The sequence below is a fragment of the Oncorhynchus clarkii genome, unplaced genomic scaffold (genome assembly GCF_045791955.1).
Source record: "Oncorhynchus clarkii lewisi isolate Uvic-CL-2024 unplaced genomic scaffold, UVic_Ocla_1.0 unplaced_contig_2426_pilon_pilon, whole genome shotgun sequence".
NCBI classification, from domain to species: Eukaryota; Metazoa; Chordata; class Actinopteri; order Salmoniformes; family Salmonidae; genus Oncorhynchus; species Oncorhynchus clarkii.
This window is the reverse complement of record NW_027261067.1, coordinates 107,683-126,044: the sequence shown is the minus strand read 5'-3', so window position 1 is coordinate 126,044 and position 18,362 is coordinate 107,683. Positions and strand designations below refer to the sequence as shown.

The window sequence follows — 18,362 nt, the reverse complement described above, 5'->3', positions numbered from 1 at the left end:
GAGAGAGACCGAGACGAAAGCACCAAGACAGAAAGAGAGAGATGGAAAAAGAGAGAGAGGAAGAGACAGGAAAGGAAAGAGAGAAGGCAAAAAGAGAGAGAGGAAGAGACATGAAAGGAAAGAGAGAAGGCAAAAAGAGAGAGAGGAAGAGACATGAAAGGAAAGAGAGAAGGCAAAAAGAGAGAGAGGAAGAGACATGAAAGGAAGGAGAGAAGGCAACAAGAGAGAGAGGAAGAGACATGAAAGGAAAGAGAGAAGGCAAAAAGAGAGAGAGGAAGAGACATGAAAGGAAGGAGAGAAGGCAAAAAGAGAGAGAGGAAGAGACATGAAAGGAAAGAGAGAAGGCAAAAAGAGAGAGAGGAAGAGACATGAAAGGAAGGAGAGAAGGCAAAAAGAGAGAGAGGAAGAGACATGAAAGGAAAGAGAGAAGGCAAAAAGAGAGAGAGGAAGAGACATGAAAGGAAAGAGAGAAGGCAAAAAGAGAGAGAGGAAGAGACATGAAAGGAAGGAGAAGGCAAAAAGAGAGAGAGGAAGAGACATGAAAGGAAAGAGAGAAGGCAAAAAGAGAGAGAGGAAGAGACATGAAAGGAAGGAGAGAAGGCAAAAAGAGAGAGAGGAAGAGACATGAAAGGAAAGAGAGAAGGCAAAAAGAGAGAGAGGAAGAGACATGAAAGGAAGGAGAGAAGGCAAAAAAGAGAGAGACGAAGAGACATGAAAGGAAAGAGAGAAGGCAAAAAGAGAGAGAGGAAGAGACATGAAAGGAAAGAGAGAAGGCAAAAAGAGAGAGAGGAAGAGACATGAAAGGAAGGAGAAGGCAAAAAGAGAGAGAGGAAGAGACATGAAAGGAAGGAGAGAAGGCAAAAAGAGAGAGAGGAAGAGACATGAAAGGAAAGAGAGAAGGCAAAAAGAGAGAGAGGAAGAGACATGAAAGGAAGGAGAGAAGGCAAAAAGAGAGAGAGGAAGAGACATGAAAGGAAAGAGAGAAGGCAAAAAGAGAGAGAGGAAGAGACATGAAAGGAAGGAGAGAAGGCAAAAAGAGAGAGACGAAGAGACATGAAAGGAAAGAGAGAAGGCAAAAAGAGAGAGAGGAAGAGACATGAAAGGAAGGAGAGAAGGCAACAAGAGAGAGAGGAAGAGACATGAAAGGAAAGAGAGAAGGCAAAAAGAGAGAGAGGAAGAGACATGAAAGGAAGGAGAGAAGGCAAAAAGAGAGAGAGGAAGAGACATGAAAGGAAAGAGAGAAGGCAAAAAGAGAGAGAGGAAGAGACATGAAAGGAAGGAGAGAAGGCAAAAAGAGAGAGAGGAAGAGACATGAAAGGAAAGAGAGAAGGCAAAAAGAGAGAGAGGAAGAGACATGAAAGGAAGGAGAGAAGGCAAAAAGAGAGAGACGAAGAGACATGAAAGGAAAGAGAGAAGGCAAAAAGAGAGAGAGGAAGAGACATGAAAGGAAAGAGAGAAGGCAAAAAGAGAGAGAGGAAGAGACATGAAAGGAAGGAGAAGGCAAAAAGAGAGAGAGGAAGAGACATGAAAGGAAAGAGAGAAGGCAAAAGAGAGAAGGCAAAAAGAGAGAGCGTAATAATAAGAGCAGGGCTGACCTTCCCTGTCCACTCCACTCCTTTCCAGATAGAGAAGTAGACCAGGATCCAGGACAGAGCCAGAGTTCCAGCCAGGGGCCAGCGCACCTCACCAGGCTCCTCCAGACCACTGGACAGCTGGTGCATGTTCCGCCTGGCGGACACACGCACACATACTGGTCAGTGCAGTCACACACACACCGATCAGTGCAGTCACACACACCTGGATCACACAGACACATGCATACATACTTTCGGACATATTATACACACACACATGATCACTTCACCATACAGACAGACAGGACATTCTCACAAACAAACAGTTATGAACACTCTCAGGTCCCCCACACACACGTTTAATATACACACACACACATTTTCCACCTTTGACACCATGCTTTTCACATGACTCAGTGAAAAATGATAGAAGCACTAGAAATGCCTGGCCTCCAGGGACCCCACTTCCAGCCAATGACGTGTCTTTTGGACATCAACATTCTAACAGTCTAATAAATACATGTCAGGTGTGCTATCAGGAAAACAAGCCTTTGCTTATATTTATGAAGGTCATTAGTATATGAATGTTTTTCTTCAAAGATAATAGCGTTTTCATTCATTGATGTTAATGTAGGCTAGATGTAAAATGAAAAACCATTAGAAACCCCACAATTCAAGTGTTAAAATAAATGATTTGACGTACTCCCAGAACTCAGTGACGGCACTGGTGAGGTTGGTAGTGTCTGTCAAACTGTAGTTGGAGAAACACTTCTCTGTGTTCCACGGGTTATCACAACCCTCCCATGGCAAATCCTAGAGAGAGATAGAGACAGAGATGGATGGAGAGAGATGGAGATGGAGAGACAGGGGGGAGAAATAAATGAGATAGGGAGTGTCTTTGTGTCATCCAAAGAGACAAAGAGGAAGACAAAAAGAGACGAGAACAAGGAGTTGAGGGTGGGAACAGAAAGACAGACAGACAGACATAAGATGAGCACCAACATGCATTAGCATTGTCCATTGCATAATGGAGGACAGTGGAGAGCAGAGAGCTATTTAACTCATACAGTAGGGTAGTAATCAATGATGTATGCTAGTAGCCTCCTCCCCAGGCTCAGAGCTGGCTGGTACAGGAGGCTATTATGGTAGGAATCTATGATGTTTTTTGATGGAGTGAGCAACTCGGGTCACCTTTGTCCTGTCCTCTACTGCCTGCTTGTACTTATTTGTATGTGCTTTTTGTTTGTCATAAGAACCATTCCACACAACAAGCTCCCTCACAAGAAAATAGAGTCATTTGAATTGAAGTCAATGGATGCAGGGTTTTCATTGTCATGTAGAAACTAAAGGTCTTTCCACCTTCTATCTAATTGCTGCAATATTGCTTCAATCAAGCCTTTGGTTATATTTATGAAGGTCTTGGGTAAGGTCAAAGAACATAATAGCATTTTCATTCATTTATGTTACTGTAAGCTATATGTAAAAAACTACAAACCACTAAAAACACCAATCTCCCGTTGACGGACCAAATTACATCTCAGTTAATCGAGATGAAATAACCCGTAATGGAGTCTCAGGTACACTCTGTGCTTAGAACCATTTTATTTTATTTCCTGTTCGCAGGTCATCATCATCATCATCATATATGTATTTCTTCACCACTTCTGAGTGGAAAGCTCTTAGTGTCTCAGATTGTCTGCTTCATTTCAATGATGTCTTCTCTCTCTTTCCTGTCTCCCTCCCTCTCCCTCCTGTCTCCCTCCCTCTCCCCCTCCCTCTCTCTTTCTACCTCCAGCTCTCTTTCTCTCTCTACCTCCAACTGCCTCTCTGCCTCTCTCTCTCTCTCTCTCTCTCTCTCTCTCTCTCTCTCTCTCTCTCTCTCTCTCTCTCGCCCCGCACACCCCTGACCCATCTCTTTGTGCTCCTGTCTGGTGTGAGAAGAGTGGTGATGGAGACTGTCTCTACAGATATAATAACTCTGTGTGGAACAAAATGAGCAGCCACAGTGAACAGGAGTGAGAACACTATTAAGTGAACTACTCAGTAACTCTATTCACTAAATCTGACTAAGGCCTGCATATTTCTTAGAGCATTTGTTAATTATAGTCTATAACGTATTCAACCCACACTGATTTCTGGTCAGGTCACATAGTTAAGCTATGAAGTCACAGCAAAGAATATACTCCTTGAAGGACAATAAACGATTCAATTTATTGACTGCTTATTCCATAGCCTGGTTCCAGATTTTTTTGTTCTTTCTGCTGAGTCAGCAACAGGGCACAAACAGATATGGAACCAGGCTATGACCATAGGAGTCAATGCCCTTTGAAGTTAGAATATGTGGGCAACTATAAATACCTAGGTGCAAGTAAAACTAAATGCATGCTCTTCAACCGATCGCTGCCCGCGCCTGCCCGCCCGTCCAGCATCACTACTCTGGACGGTTCTGACTTGTGGACAATATGTGGACAACTACAAATACCTAGGTGTCTGGTTAGACTGTAAACTCTCCTTCCAGACTCACATTAAGCATCTCCAATCCAAAATTACATCTAGAATCTGCTTCCTATTTCGCAACAATGATGTCATTTACAAAATAGCCTCCAACACTCTACTCAGCAAATTGGATGTAGTCTATCACAGTGCCATTCGTTTTGTCACTGAAGCCCCATATACTACCCACCACTGCGACCTGTATGATCTCGTTGGCTGGCCCTTGCTATATATTCGTTGCCAAACCCACTGGCTTCAGGTCATCTATAAGTCTATGCTAGGTAAAGCCCCGCCTTATCTCAGCTCACTGGTCACCATAGCAACACCCACCATAGCCCCCGCTCCAGCAGGTATATTTCACTGGTCATCCACAAAGCCAACGCTTCCTTTGGCCGCCTCTCCTTCCAGTTCTCTACTGCCAATGACTGGAACGAATTGCAAAAATCTCTGAAGCTGGACTCTTATATCTCCCTCTCAAACTTTAAGCATCAGCTGTCAGAGCAGCTTACAAATCACTGTACCTGTACACAGCCAATCTGTAAATAGCACACCCAACTACCTCATCCCCATATTATTACTTATCCTCTTGCTCTTTTGCACCCCAGTATCTCTACTTGCACATCATCATCTATCACTCCAGTATTAATGATAAATTGTAATTATTTTCACCTCTATGGCTTATTCATTGCCTACCTCCCTACTCTTCTACATTTGCACACACTGTACATACATTTTTCTAGTTTTCTTTATTTTGTGTTATTGACTTTACGTTTGTTCATGTGCAACTCTGTGTTATTGTTTTTGTCGCACTGCTTTGCTTTATCTTGGCCAGGTCGCAGTTGTAAATGAGAACTTGTTCTCAACTGGCCTACCTGGTTAAATAAAGGTGTTCTCAACTGGCCTACCTGGTTAAATAAAGGTGTTCTCAACTGGCCTACCTGGTTAAATAAAGGTGTTCTCAACTGGCCTACCTGGTTAAATAAAGGTGTTCTCAACTGGCCTACCTGGTTAAATAAAGGTGTTCTCAACTGGCCTACCTGGTTAAATAAAGGTGTTCTCAACTGGCCTACCTGGTTAAATAAAGGTGTTCTCAACTGGCCTACCTGGTTAATTAAAGGTGTTCTCAACTGGCCTACCTGGTTAAATAAAGGTGTTCTCAACTGGCCTACCTGGTTAAATAAAGGTGTTCTCAACTGGCCTACCTGGTTAAATAAAGGTGTTCTCAACTGGCCTACCTGGTTAAATAAAGGTGTTCTCAACTGGCCTACCTGGTTAAATAAAGGTGTTCTCAACTGGCCTACCTGGTTAAATAAAGGTGTTCTCAACTGGCCTACCTGGTTAAATAAAGGTGTTCTCAACTGGCCTACCTGGTTAAATAAAGGTGTTCTCAACTGGCCTACCTGGTTAAATAAAGGTGTTCTCAACTGGCCTACCTGGTTAAATAAAGGTGTTCTCAACTGGCCTACCTGGTTAAATAAAGGTGTTCTCAACTGGCCTACCTGGTTAAATAAAGGTGTTCTCAACTGGCCTACCTGGTTAAATAAAGGTGTTCTCAACTGGCCTACCTGGTTAAATAAAGGTGTTCTCAACTGGCCTACCTGGTTAAATAAAGGTGTTCTCAACTGGCCTACCTGGTTAAATAAAGGTGTTCTCAACTGGCCTACCTGGTTAAATAAAGGTGTTCTCAACTGGCCTACCTGGTTAAATAAAGGTGTTCTCAACTAGCCTACCTGGTTAAATAAAGGTGTTCTCAACTGGCCTACCTGGTTAAATAAAGGTGAAATAAATCAAAGTAAATAAAAGTTGTCGAGACAGCTGGGACAGATGTTTTCCTGCATTGTTGAGGAGAGTTAGCAAGCATTTCACTGTACCGTGTGCATGTGACCAGTAAACGTTGATTTGATTTGACTGGCCTACTGCTTTCTAGTGTAGTGAAGGCGTTGAAGAGGTAGTAGAGGGCCCAGGCGATGATGATCATTTAGTGTAGTGATGTCACCTACCTCTCTGAAGGAGTTGAAGAGGTAGTAGAGGGCCCAGGCGATGATGATCATTTAGTGTAGTGATGCCACCTACCTCTCTGAAGGAGTTGAAGAGGTAGTAGAGGGCCCAGGCGATGATGATAATGTAGTAGATGTTGAGCCAGAAGGAGAGCACCACTGAGGCCAGACCAACCCCTGTAGGGGAGGGAGAGATAGAGGTCAGTATTAATAAACAATTTTAACTAACTAGGAACTGCTATAGCTAAGTATTATTTGTCTTTGGGATATGTGTATATCTATTCTGTTGGATTTTTATATGAACTACAATGAGCTTGACTCCTCAAAGATTTTTCATGTGTTGCATTTGTATGTACATGTATATACATTCTTTAACTGTCTAATTAATGTAATCAAACAATCAATCACCTACCTAGACTATCTGTCAATATGATGTGGGATTTTCAACATATCTCACCTTTCATCATAGGCATTAGTTTGGTCCACACCCCCAGCCCCCCCACCGAGGTGAACTGGCCCAGTGACGTCTCCAACAGGAACAGAGGTATACCAGCAAACACCAGGGTGAGAAAGTACGGGATCAGGAAAGCCCCTGTCACAGGACCAGGACACAGTGTGACAGAACAGGAAGTGTGTTTCACATCACACCAAATAAATCCTCTTTCATCTGTGTTTACACTTTTACTTACGGTCTGCATCCCCTTTCTCAATCCTTCTCTAACTTGTGCACTTGCACACTTACTATCATGGATTTTAAAAGCATGGGATTGGTGTAAGCATTGTCTGGAGCCACAGGAGGCTGCTGAGGGGAGGACGGCTCATAATAATGTCAAGGAAGGTGCGAAAGAACACCATTTGTTTGATGCATTTGATTCCATTCCACCTATTCCACTCCAGCTATTACCACAAGCCCGCTCTCCCCAATCAAGGTGCCACCAACCTCCTGTGCTGGAGACAGCTTTTTTTTAAGGTTGGTGGCACTTTAATTTGGGAGAACAGGCTCGTGGTAATGACGAGCAGAATAAGTGAAGTGGTATCAAATACATCAAACACATGGTTTTCATGGTTTCCAGGTGTTTGATTCCATTCTATTAGCTCTGTTCCAGCCATTATTATGAGACATTCTCCCCTCTGCAGGCTCCTGTAGTTTTTACCATGAGGGTTGTGCAAGTGCACACTTGTGGAGAAGGTTGAATGATTGAGACTCGGATGTGATTAAGACACTAAATGGCCAGTATTCAATCAGTTTTAGATAGTGGATTTATGGATAGTGTCACGTGTGTTCCCTCTCCGGCCTCTAGGTCACAAGGCTGCTCGTTATGGTGCACACCTGTCACCATGGTTACGCGCACCTGCGCATCGCCAGACTCACCTGGACTCCATCACTTCCCTGATTACCTTCCCTATATATGTCACTCCCTTTGGTTCCTTCCCCAGGCATCAATGTTTCTGTTTCATGTCTGTGCGCTGTTCGTGTTTAGTATTATGTTGTGTTTATTTATTAAAACACTCACTCCCTGAACTTGCTTCCTGACTCTCAGCGCACATCATTACAAATAGGTGATTTCAGAAGTGTGTGATTTGGCCATCATCACATGTGATTAACAAACTAGCAGTCTATCCTATGTATTCAGCGTCTATTCCACGTTGGTTCAATGTTATTTCATTGAAATGATGTGGAAACAATGCTGAGTCAACCACCGTGTGTCCAGTGGGATGACATGACCCATTCAGTTCTGATGGTAAACTTGGCTGACAAATCACCCAGAGCACACAACCAAACTCACAATTTCTATATCAAGTGTCAACTCCCCACACAGGGACACGCTGCTGTGCAAAACAAGCACACTCCTGCAAGGGTTAAATGGATATCAATATTGAATTCAATTCAAAACACTTGATTGATCTCCAAAGGAGAAGTTGGATGTAGGACACAGACAGTAACATACGCAGATGCTTACCTATAGACCTGAGCCCTGATGAATGGTGGAACTAGTGAAATATATGAGGTCTACAGAAATCAATAGAATGAACTATGCATGAAAACAAGGGGACTGTGCAATACTGTATCAATATGTTACATCAGTGTTTCCCAAACTCGGTCCTCGGGACCCCAAGCGTGCACGTTTTGTTTTTAGCCCTAGCTCTACACAGCTGATTCAAATAATTAAAGCTGGATGATTAGTTGATTAGTTGAATCAGCTGTGTAGTACGGTGGCATAAACCTAAACGGGCCCCCCCTTGGGGTCCCGAGGACTGAGTTTGGGGAACACTGCATTACATCAGTTCCTCTCAAGTGTAAAATGCAAAAAAGAATACATGACGTCAGTAAAATCGATCTGTAAATGATTAAATACCTGTCAGAAGTATAGTATCTAATGTTTTTGCTTCTAATCTTTGCTCACTTCTCAAAGTTATTAATGTTAAAAATAGAAAATATCAACTCTGTGATTTATTTGATTGTACAATACTGGAAAGATGCTCATTTCAAAAACAAATGGAACTTAATAGAAAGGTGTTATTCGTTAAACTTTAAGGATGTTTTACCTCGAAAAACACTCACTTTTACAAAAAAGAATGTTTCTGTGAACACTAACACTGTTGATGTTATGTATCTAGTCCTCATGAAAAATGTATTTGTAACACAGAAAGTGACCTCAATAGTCCATAAAGATGATGCCGCATACTAGCGCAGTGTACAGTACATTGTGATGAAATATAGATGTTTCCTAATGGCAATTTCATTATTAACAATAGCCTCATCAATAAAAATCAAGGTCGGTCATTAAATAGTCATCATGGTAATAATGACATGTTTAGATTTTCTCTCACTCAGGTTGCATAAAACAAAATAAGATGGATAGCCAAATGTACTCATTGAAAGCTCCTTTTTTTACAATGCCTGTTCATTTTCATGTCATTTTACGCAAGTCCCATAGTTCACATTAAAGCCAATACGGACACTGGACACCCACAATATTAAATAGCATGTTTCTTCAAATATTATTTTTAGTACAATGTGTTAGTTTATCAAACAGTGCACTCCCATGAATTGTAATAGGTTGTGCTTTATACTGATGATATTTTGAAATGTGTAGTTTTCCTCCTGCCTCTTCAGGCACCCCTTGAAATCTCACTATTTCAAAGCCTGTAACAATGATTTCTCCCAGACGCCGTTTTGGCTCTCCAGGCCCAAAATGGCCTCCCTCCCCGAACAGCTTTATCTTACCTCCTCCATTCTTGCCGCACAGGTAAGGGAACCTCCAGACGTTCCCCAGGCCGATGGCGTAGCCCACACATGACAACAGGAAGTCAAACTTGCCCTTCCAGGCGCCCCTGTCAGGAAGTACTTCCTCCTTCTCCTCGCCATCCGGGGACGCCACCATCTCCATGACCTCGAATGGGACTGCCTGTTTGACCTCTGTCGGGGAGTTGAGGTCCACTGTGCTCTTACCAGTCTTCCCCATAGGGCGGGACCACGGTTCACTGGACCACGGTTCACTCGGGTTGAACCCCCGGTCCTCACAATCCTATACGGTCCACTATGTACGGTCCACCATGTGTGGTCAAATGATGTACGGTCAAATTGAGCCTCGGTTAGTGTGTCTGGTCCTTTTTGTCCTCAACCAGTGTACTTCACAGGGAGAAGGAGAAACTGAAGATGAGGTGGAGCTGTGAAGCAACAGAGATTAATCTCATTGACTCGTAAATTTATGGTATATGACACAAAAACAAATAAATAGTTATCTAGCCTATAGATAGATAGATAGATATAGAACAGAGGTAACTGTGAGTTGTGGTGCATTCATGCTAACTCTGAACCCTCAATGACGACACACACTAATGTGTTTGAGTATCGGGGCATAATCAATTCAAAGATATTGAGTTTGGCCATTAATGCCCCCTCGTATGTGTGTATGTGTAATACACTATGTATTTAATACTTGTGACGTGCTGTGTGTCTGTATGTGTAATACACTATGTATTTAATACTTGTGACGTGCTGTGTGTCTGTATGTGTAATGCACTATGTATTTAATGCTTGTGACGTGCTGTGTGTCTGTATGTGTAATACACTATGTATTTAATACTTGTGACGTGCTGTGTGTCTGTATGTGTAATACACTATGTATTTAATACTTGTGACGTGCTGTGTGTCTGTATGTGTAATACACTATGTATTTAATGCTTGTGACGTGCTGTGTGTCTGTATGTGTAATGCACTATGTATTTAATACTTGTGACGTGCTGTGTGTCTGTATGTGTAATGCACTATGTATTTAATGCTTGTGACGTGCTGTGTGTCTGTATGTGTAATACACTATGTATTTAATACTTGTGACGTGCTGTGTGTCTGTATGTGTAATACACTATGTATTTAATGCTTGTGACGTGCTGTGTGTCTGTATGTGTAATGCACTATGTATTTAATACTTGTGACGTGCTGTGTGTCTGTATGTGTAATGCACTATGTATTTAATGCTTGTGACGTGCTGTGTGTCTGTATGTGTAATGCACTATGTATTTAATACTTGTGACGTGCTGTGTGTCTGTATGTGTAAAGCACTATGTATTTAATGCTTGTGACGTGCTGTGTGTCTGTATGTGTAATACACTATGTATTTAATGCTTGTGACGTGCTGTGTGTCTGTATGTGTAATGCACTATGTATTTAATACTTGTGACGTGCTGTGTGTCTGTATGTGTAATGCACTATGTATTTAATACTTGTGACGTGCTGTGTGTCTGTATGTGTAATACACTATGTATTTAATACTTGTGACGTGCTGTGTGTCTGTATGTGTAAAGCACTATGTATTTAATACTTGTGACGTGCTGTGTGTCTGTATGTGTAAAGCACTATGTATTTAATACTTGTGACGTGCTGTGTGTCTGTATGTGTAAAGCACTATGTATTTAATACTTGTGACGTGCTGTGTGTCTGTATGTGTAATGCACTCTGTATTTAATGCTTGTGACGTGCTGTGTGTCTGTATGTGTAATGCACTATGTATTTAATACTTGTGACGTGCTGTGTGTCTGTATGTGTAAAGCACTATGTATTTAATGCTTGTGACGTGCTGTGTGTCTGTATGTGTAATGCACTATGTATTTAATGCTTGTGACGTGCTGTGTGTCTGTATGTGTAATGCACTATGTATTTAATACTTGTGACGTGCTGTGTGTCTGTATGTGTAATGCACTATGTATTTAATGCTTGTGACGTGCTGTGTGTCTGTATGTGTAATGCACTATGTATTTAATACTTGTGACGTGCTGTGTGTCTGTATGTGTAAAGCACTATGTATTTAATGCTTGTGACGTGCTGTGTGTCTGTATGTGTAATGCACTATGTATTTAATGCTTGTGACGTGCTGTGTGTCTGTATGTGTAAAGCACTATGTATTTAATACTTGTGACGTGCTGTGTGTCTGTATGTGTAATGCACTATGTATTTAATACTTGTGACGTGCTGTGTGTCTGTATGTGTAATACACTATGTATTTAATACTTGTGACGTGCTGTGTGTCTGTATGTGTAAAGCACTATGTATTTAATACTTGTGACGTGCTGTGTGTCTGTATGTGTAATGCACTATGTATTTAATACTTGTGGCGTGCTGTGTGTCTGTATGTGTAATACACTATGTATTTAATGCTTGTGACGTGCTGTGTGTCTGTATGTGTAATACACTATGTATTTAATACTTGTGACGTGCTGTGTGTCTGTATGTGTAATGCACTATGTATTTAATGCTTGTGACGTGCTGTGTGTCTGTATGTGTAATACACTATGTATTTAATGCTTGTGACGTGCTGTGTGTCTGTATGTGTAATGCACTATGTTAATACTTGTGACGTGCTGTGTGTCTGTATGTGTAATGCACTATGTATTTAATACTTGTGACGTGCTGTGTGTCTGTATGTGTAAAGCACTATGTATTTAATACTTGTGACGTGCTGTGTGTCTGTATGTGTAAAGCACTATGTATTTAATGCTTGTGACGTGCTGTGTGTCTGTATGTGTAATGCACTATGTATTTAATGCTTGTGACGTGCTGTGTGTCTGTATGTGTAAAGCACTATGTATTTAATGCTTGTGACGTGCTGTGTGTCTGTATGTGTAAAGCACTATGTATTTAATACTTGTGACGTGCTGTGTGTCTGTATGTGTAAAGCACTATGTATTTAATGCTTGTGACGTGCTGTGTGTCTGTATGTGTAAAGCACTATGTATTTAATGCTTGTGACGTGCTGTGTGTCTGTATGTGTAATACACTATGTATTTAATGCTTGTGACGTGCTGTGTGTCTGTATGTGTAATACACTATGTATTTAATACTTGTGACGTGCTGTGTGTCTGTATGTGTAATGCACTATGTATTTAATGCTTGTGACGTGCTGTGTGTCTGTATGTGTAAAGCACTATGTATTTAATGCTTGTGACGTGCTGTGTGTCTGTATGTGTAATACACTATGTATTTAATGCTTGTGACGTGCTGTGTGTCTGTATGTGTAATACACTATGTATTTAATGCTTGTGACGTGCTGTGTGTCTGTATGTGTAATACACTATGTATTTAATACTTGTGACGTGCTGTGTGTCTGTATGTGTAATGCACTATGTATTTAATACTTGTGACGTGCTGTGTGTCTGTATGTGTAAAGCACTATGTATTTAATACTTGTGACGTGCTGTGTGTCTGTATGTGTAATGCACTATGTATTTAATGCTTGTGACGTGCTGTGTGTCTGTATGTGTAATGCACTATGTATTTAATGCTTGTGACGTGCTGTGTGTCTGTATGTGTAATGCACTATGTATTTAATACTTGTGACGTGCTGTGTGTCTGTATGTGTAATGCACTATGTATTTAATGCTTGTGACGTGCTGTGTGTCTGTATGTGTAAAGCACTATGTATTTAATACTTGTGACGTGCTGTGTGTCTGTATGTGTAATGCACTATGTATTTAATACTTGTGACGTGCTGTGTGTCTGTATGTGTAATACACTATGTATTTAATACTTGTGACGTGCTGTGTGTCTGTATGTGTAAAGCACTATGTATTTAATACTTGTGACGTGCTGTGTGTCTGTATGTGTAATGCACTATGTATTTAATACTTGTGGCGTGCTGTGTGTCTGTATGTGTAATACACTATGTATTTAATGCTTGTGACGTGCTGTGTGTCTGTATGTGTAATACACTATGTATTTAATACTTGTGACGTGCTGTGTGTCTGTATGTGTAATGCACTATGTATTTAATACTTGTGACGTGCTGTGTGTCTGTATGTGTAAAGCACTATGTATTTAATGCTTGTGACGTGCTGTGTGTCTGTATGTGTAAAGCACTATGTATTTAATGCTTGTGACGTGCTGTGTGTCTGTATGTGTAATGCACTATGTATTTAATGCTTGTGACGTGCTGTGTGTCTGTATGTGTAAAGCACTATGTATTTAATGCTTGTGACGTGCTGTGTGTCTGTATGTGTAAAGCACTATGTATTTAATACTTGTGACGTGCTGTGTGTCTGTATGTGTAAAGCACTATGTATTTAATGCTTGTGACGTGCTGTGTGTCTGTATGTGTAAAGCACTATGTATTTAATGCTTGTGACGTGCTGTGTGTCTGTATGTGTAATACACTATGTATTTAATGCTTGTGACGTGCTGTGTGTCTGTATGTGTAATACACTATGTATTTAATACTTGTGACGTGCTGTGTGTCTGTATGTGTAATACACTATGTATTTAATACTTGTGACGTGCTGTGTGTCTGTATGTGTAATGCACTATGTTAATACTTGTGACGTGCTGTGTGTCTGTATGTGTAATGCACTATGTATTTAATACTTGTGACGTGCTGTGTGTCTGTATGTGTAATGCACTATGTATTTAATACTTGTGACGTGCTGTGTGTCTGTATGTGTAATACACTATGTATTTAATACTTGTGACGTGCTGTGTGTCTGTATGTGTAATACACTATGTATTTAATACTTGTAACGTGCTGTGTGTCTGTATGTGTAATGCACTATGTATTTAATACTTGTGACGTGCTGTGTGTCTGTATGTGTAATACACTATGTATTTAATACTTGTGACGTGCTGTGTGTCTGTATGTGTAAAGCACTATGTATTTAATGCTTGTGACGTGCTGTGTGTCTGTATGTGTAATGCACTATGTATTTAATACTTGTGACGTGCTGTGTGTCTGTATGTGTAATGCACTATGTTAATGCTTGTGACGTGCTGTGTGTCTGTATGTGTAATGCACTATGTATTTAATGCTTGTGACGTGCTGTGTGTCTGTATGTGTAATACACTATGTATTTAATGCTTGTGACGTGCTGTGTGTCTGTATGTGTAATGCACTATGTATTTAATGCTTGTGACGTGCTGTGTGTCTGTATGTGTAAAGCACTATGTATTTAATACTTGTGACGTGCTGTGTGTCTGTATGTGTAATGCACTATGTATTTAATGCTTGTGACGTGCTGTGTGTCTGTATGTGTAATGCACTATGTATTTAATACTTGTGACGTGCTGTGTGTCTGTATGTGTAATGCACTATGTATTTAATACTTGTGACGTGCTGTGTGTCTGTATGTGTAAAGCACTATGTATTTAATACTTGTGACGTGCTGTGTGTCTGTATGTGTAAAGCACTATGTATTTAATACTTGTGACGTGCTGTGTGTCTGTATGTGTAATGCACTATGTATTTAATACTTGTGACGTGCTGTGTGTCTGTATGTGTAAAGCACTATGTATTTAATACTTGTGACGTGCTGTGTGTCTGTATGTGTAATGCACTATGTATTTAATGCTTGTGACGTGCTGTGTGTCTGTATGTGTAATGCACTATGTATTTAATACTTGTGACGTGCTGTGTGTCTGTATGTGTAATGCACTATGTATTTAATGCTTGTGACGTGCTGTGTGTCTGTATGTGTAATACACTATGTATTTAATACTTGTGACGTGCTGTGTGTCTGTATGTGTAATGCACTATGTATTTAATACTTGTGACGTGCTGTGTGTCTGTATGTGTAATGCACTATGTATTTAATGCTTGTGACGTGCTGTGTGTCTGTATGTGTAATGCACTATGTATTTAATACTTGTGACGTGCTGTGTGTCTGTATGTGTAATGCACTATGTATTTAATACTTGTGACGTGCTGTGTGTCTGTATGTGTAATACACTATGTATTTAATACTTGTGACGTGCTGTGTGTCTGTATGTGTAATGCACTATGTATTTAATGCTTGTGACGTGCTGTGTGTCTGTATGTGTAATGCACTATGTATTTAATACTTGTGACGTGCTGTGTGTCTGTATGTGTAAAGCACTATGTATTTAATACTTGTGACGTGCTGTGTGTCTGTATGTGTAATGCACTATGTATTTAATACTTGTGACGTGCTGTGTGTCTGTATGTGTAATGCACTATGTATTTAATACTTGTGACGTGCTGTGTGTCTGTATGTGTAATACACTATGTATTTAATACTTGTGACGTGCTGTGTGTCTGTATGTGTAATGCACTATGTATTTAATGCTTGTGACGTGCTGTGTGTCTGTATGTGTAATACACTATGTATTTAATACTTGTGACGTGCTGTGTGTCTGTATGTGTAAAGCACTATGTATTTAATACTTGTGGCGTGCTGTGTGTCTGTATGTGTAATACACTATGTATTTAATACTTGTGACGTGCTGTGTGTCTGTATGTGTAATACACTATGTATTTAATACTTGTGACGTGCTGTGTGTCTGTATGTGTAATGCACTATGTATTTAATACTTGTGACGTGCTGTGTGTCTGTATGTGTAATGCACTATGTATTTAATGCTTGTGACATATGTAAGTCTGTCTACAAAGATGCAAAAATATTTTCTTAGTGGATTTAATTGCTTACTACATCACATATGTGTAGATATGTGAGCTACGTGATTGCTGTCTCTCTTGCTCTGCTGTGTGTGCTTCTTGAAAGCTGTCACTCAAATGGCGATGGGTTGAAGCTCATTGGCTAGAACTCAAATTGCTAGGAGGCTGGCACACGTGGGGGAATATGTCGGGTAAATGCTGCGGCACATCTTCCAGAAACACAGTCGTTTTCCAACTAGGGATTTTGTAAAACAGTAATTCATAGATTATGCATGTATGAACTACACGTTGACATATCCAGCCCAAAGCAGGAGGTTTAAACAATACTTTAAACAACAAACAAGTTGCCAAAGTCCCGGAGCATGTTAAACTTCAGCAGGCTATAAGTTATGTTTGTCTGGCTCAAATGTAAATGTATTCAAATGAAAACTTTTGACCTACGGTTCTTATTGGAACTGTGGTTTAGTTTGGTAAATGTGCATGTTTATTTTCATGGCAATATCCTTGGAAAATGGCCTAAAGTATTTGTTTGTTTTTCCTTGTTTTATCGTCTTCATTCCCTTTCCCATATTTTACCTTTCTATTCCCTATTCAAATGTAAAACTCTTTACTTTCTATTCCCTATTCAAATGTAAAACTCTTTACTTTCTATTCCCTATTCAAATGTAAAACTCTTTACTTTCTATTCCCTATTCAAATGTAAAACTCTTTGCTTTCTAGCTCATGACCAATTTAGACATATCTTGGAGTTTTTTCTCATGACCAATTTAGACATATCTTGGAGTTTTTTCTCATGACCAATTTAGACATATCTTGGAGTTTTTTCTCATGGGCAATTTGCCCTGTTGACCAAAACTTTTTCTTTCAAATGACCATTTCAAAGATACTTATTTTGTGTAACCTTGCTACTAATCATTTAGAGAGAAGTACGGCTGCTATTGGCACAATGCTTTGTATTGAAGTATTCACCTGCAATTAAACTAGTGTTTTGGATGAATTGGAGACACCCAACAAAATCCCAGAGGAGCTGTGGAGAAGAATGGTTCTCCACACTGTGAAATAAACAGATAAAAGAGAGGAGAAATGATGAAAACACCATTTGTTTGGAGCATATGATCTCATAGTCTCGTCATTTGTCATTTCAGTGTCCCATTACCAAAGTGATCTTCGGATACTGTCTGAAAACTATATACGCCCATAAATTGTATTTTCGTCACAGCCAGAGGCAACTTTGGGGTATCATAAGTTAAGTTTTGGTATTGTATGTTTTATATTATACTACATTGTTACAAAAAAAGGTTATATCTAGAACCTAAAAGGGTTCTTTGGCTGTCGCCATAGGATAATCATTTGAAGACCCCCTTTTGGTTCCAACTAGAAATGTTGTGGGTTCCATGTAGAACCTTTCCCCAGAGGGAAAATGGTTCTACCTGGAACCAAAAAGGGTTTTACCTGGAACCAAAAAGGGTTATCCTACGGGGAGAGCCCAAAAAAAACCTTTTGATTAGGATCCCCATTAGCTGAAGCAGCAGCTAGTCTTCCTGGAGTTAACTCAGAGCTCTGTGAGGAGAAGGAGGATGGAGAAGGATCTGCAGCATACCTGTATCTGAAGTCTTAATGTCCCTTGTCAGGTGATCAGGGTCCCTTCCTTATACCTTTACACCTGTAGCACGAGGCAAAATGAGTAAAACCATCCAATGGAGAAAGGATCCAGCTATCCCCTCTATGAAAAGCTTTCATCCACTGCCCCACCCAAGGGAACTGTCATCATGTCAACGCTGCTGGAAAGAAAGTTTAAAAAAATGGCTTCCCCCTCTTTCTTCTTCACCCTCTCCCCTTTTTCTCTCTGTAGCTGGTGGTGTCTCTTCCTTCGGCTGGTACTGAGTGGCAGATAATAAAGGTTGACCTGTTGTGTGATCGGATTATCATTCTGCCCGGTGAGGCCCCAGGCCATGAGGGAGAAGTCAATCGCCTGATTCCGGTAGGGTGTCGTGCATTGTGTGTTGCAGTGCGGGTGGGGGTGGAGAGTGTGTGTGTGTGTGTGTGTGTCGCAGTGCTAATGAGTGGGTGGTGGTGTCACAGTGTGTATTGCAGTGTGTGGGTATATGTGTGTTTCCCAGAGTGTGTGAATATGTATCTTTGAAAATGTGTGTTTGTGTTTGAGGGTCAGTCAGCTTTTGCCAGGGCCGTTACCATGGGATTTCCCTATAGAGGAGGTCCTAATCCAAGCAGTGAAAGACATTTGGAAGTTTGAAAAATGAAACAGCCACTGCTCACTGCTTACTGGCACTAGGCCTGGAATATGAAGAGCACAGAACATAATGTGAAATCATACGACTCTGAGGGTGATCCCTATAATGATCCCTATAATATCTCCTTTCTCTTGAACTGTGTACTTG

At 40.6% G+C, this 18,362-nt stretch overlaps 1 protein-coding gene across 2 annotated transcripts in view; it reads right to left on the bottom strand.

Moving 5' to 3' along the window:
* Positions 1-9,654, bottom strand: part of LOC139404533 (sodium- and chloride-dependent GABA transporter 1-like) — a 30,873-nt gene extending 21,219 nt beyond the window's left edge. For both annotated transcript variants that reach the window (XM_071147234.1, XM_071147235.1), the window contains exons 1-5: positions 9,294-9,654; positions 6,522-6,656; positions 6,141-6,241; positions 2,278-2,387; positions 1,596-1,728 (exon numbers count right to left, since the gene is read on the bottom strand). In XM_071147234.1, coding sequence (XP_071003335.1) covers positions 1,596-1,728; positions 2,278-2,387; positions 6,141-6,241; positions 6,522-6,656; positions 9,294-9,531 — 717 coding nt within the window. In that variant the 5' untranslated portion in view covers positions 9,532-9,654. The remainder of the gene's footprint in view (positions 1-1,595; positions 1,729-2,277; positions 2,388-6,140; positions 6,242-6,521; positions 6,657-9,293) is intronic.
* Between the last annotated feature and the right edge of the window lie 8,708 nt (positions 9,655-18,362).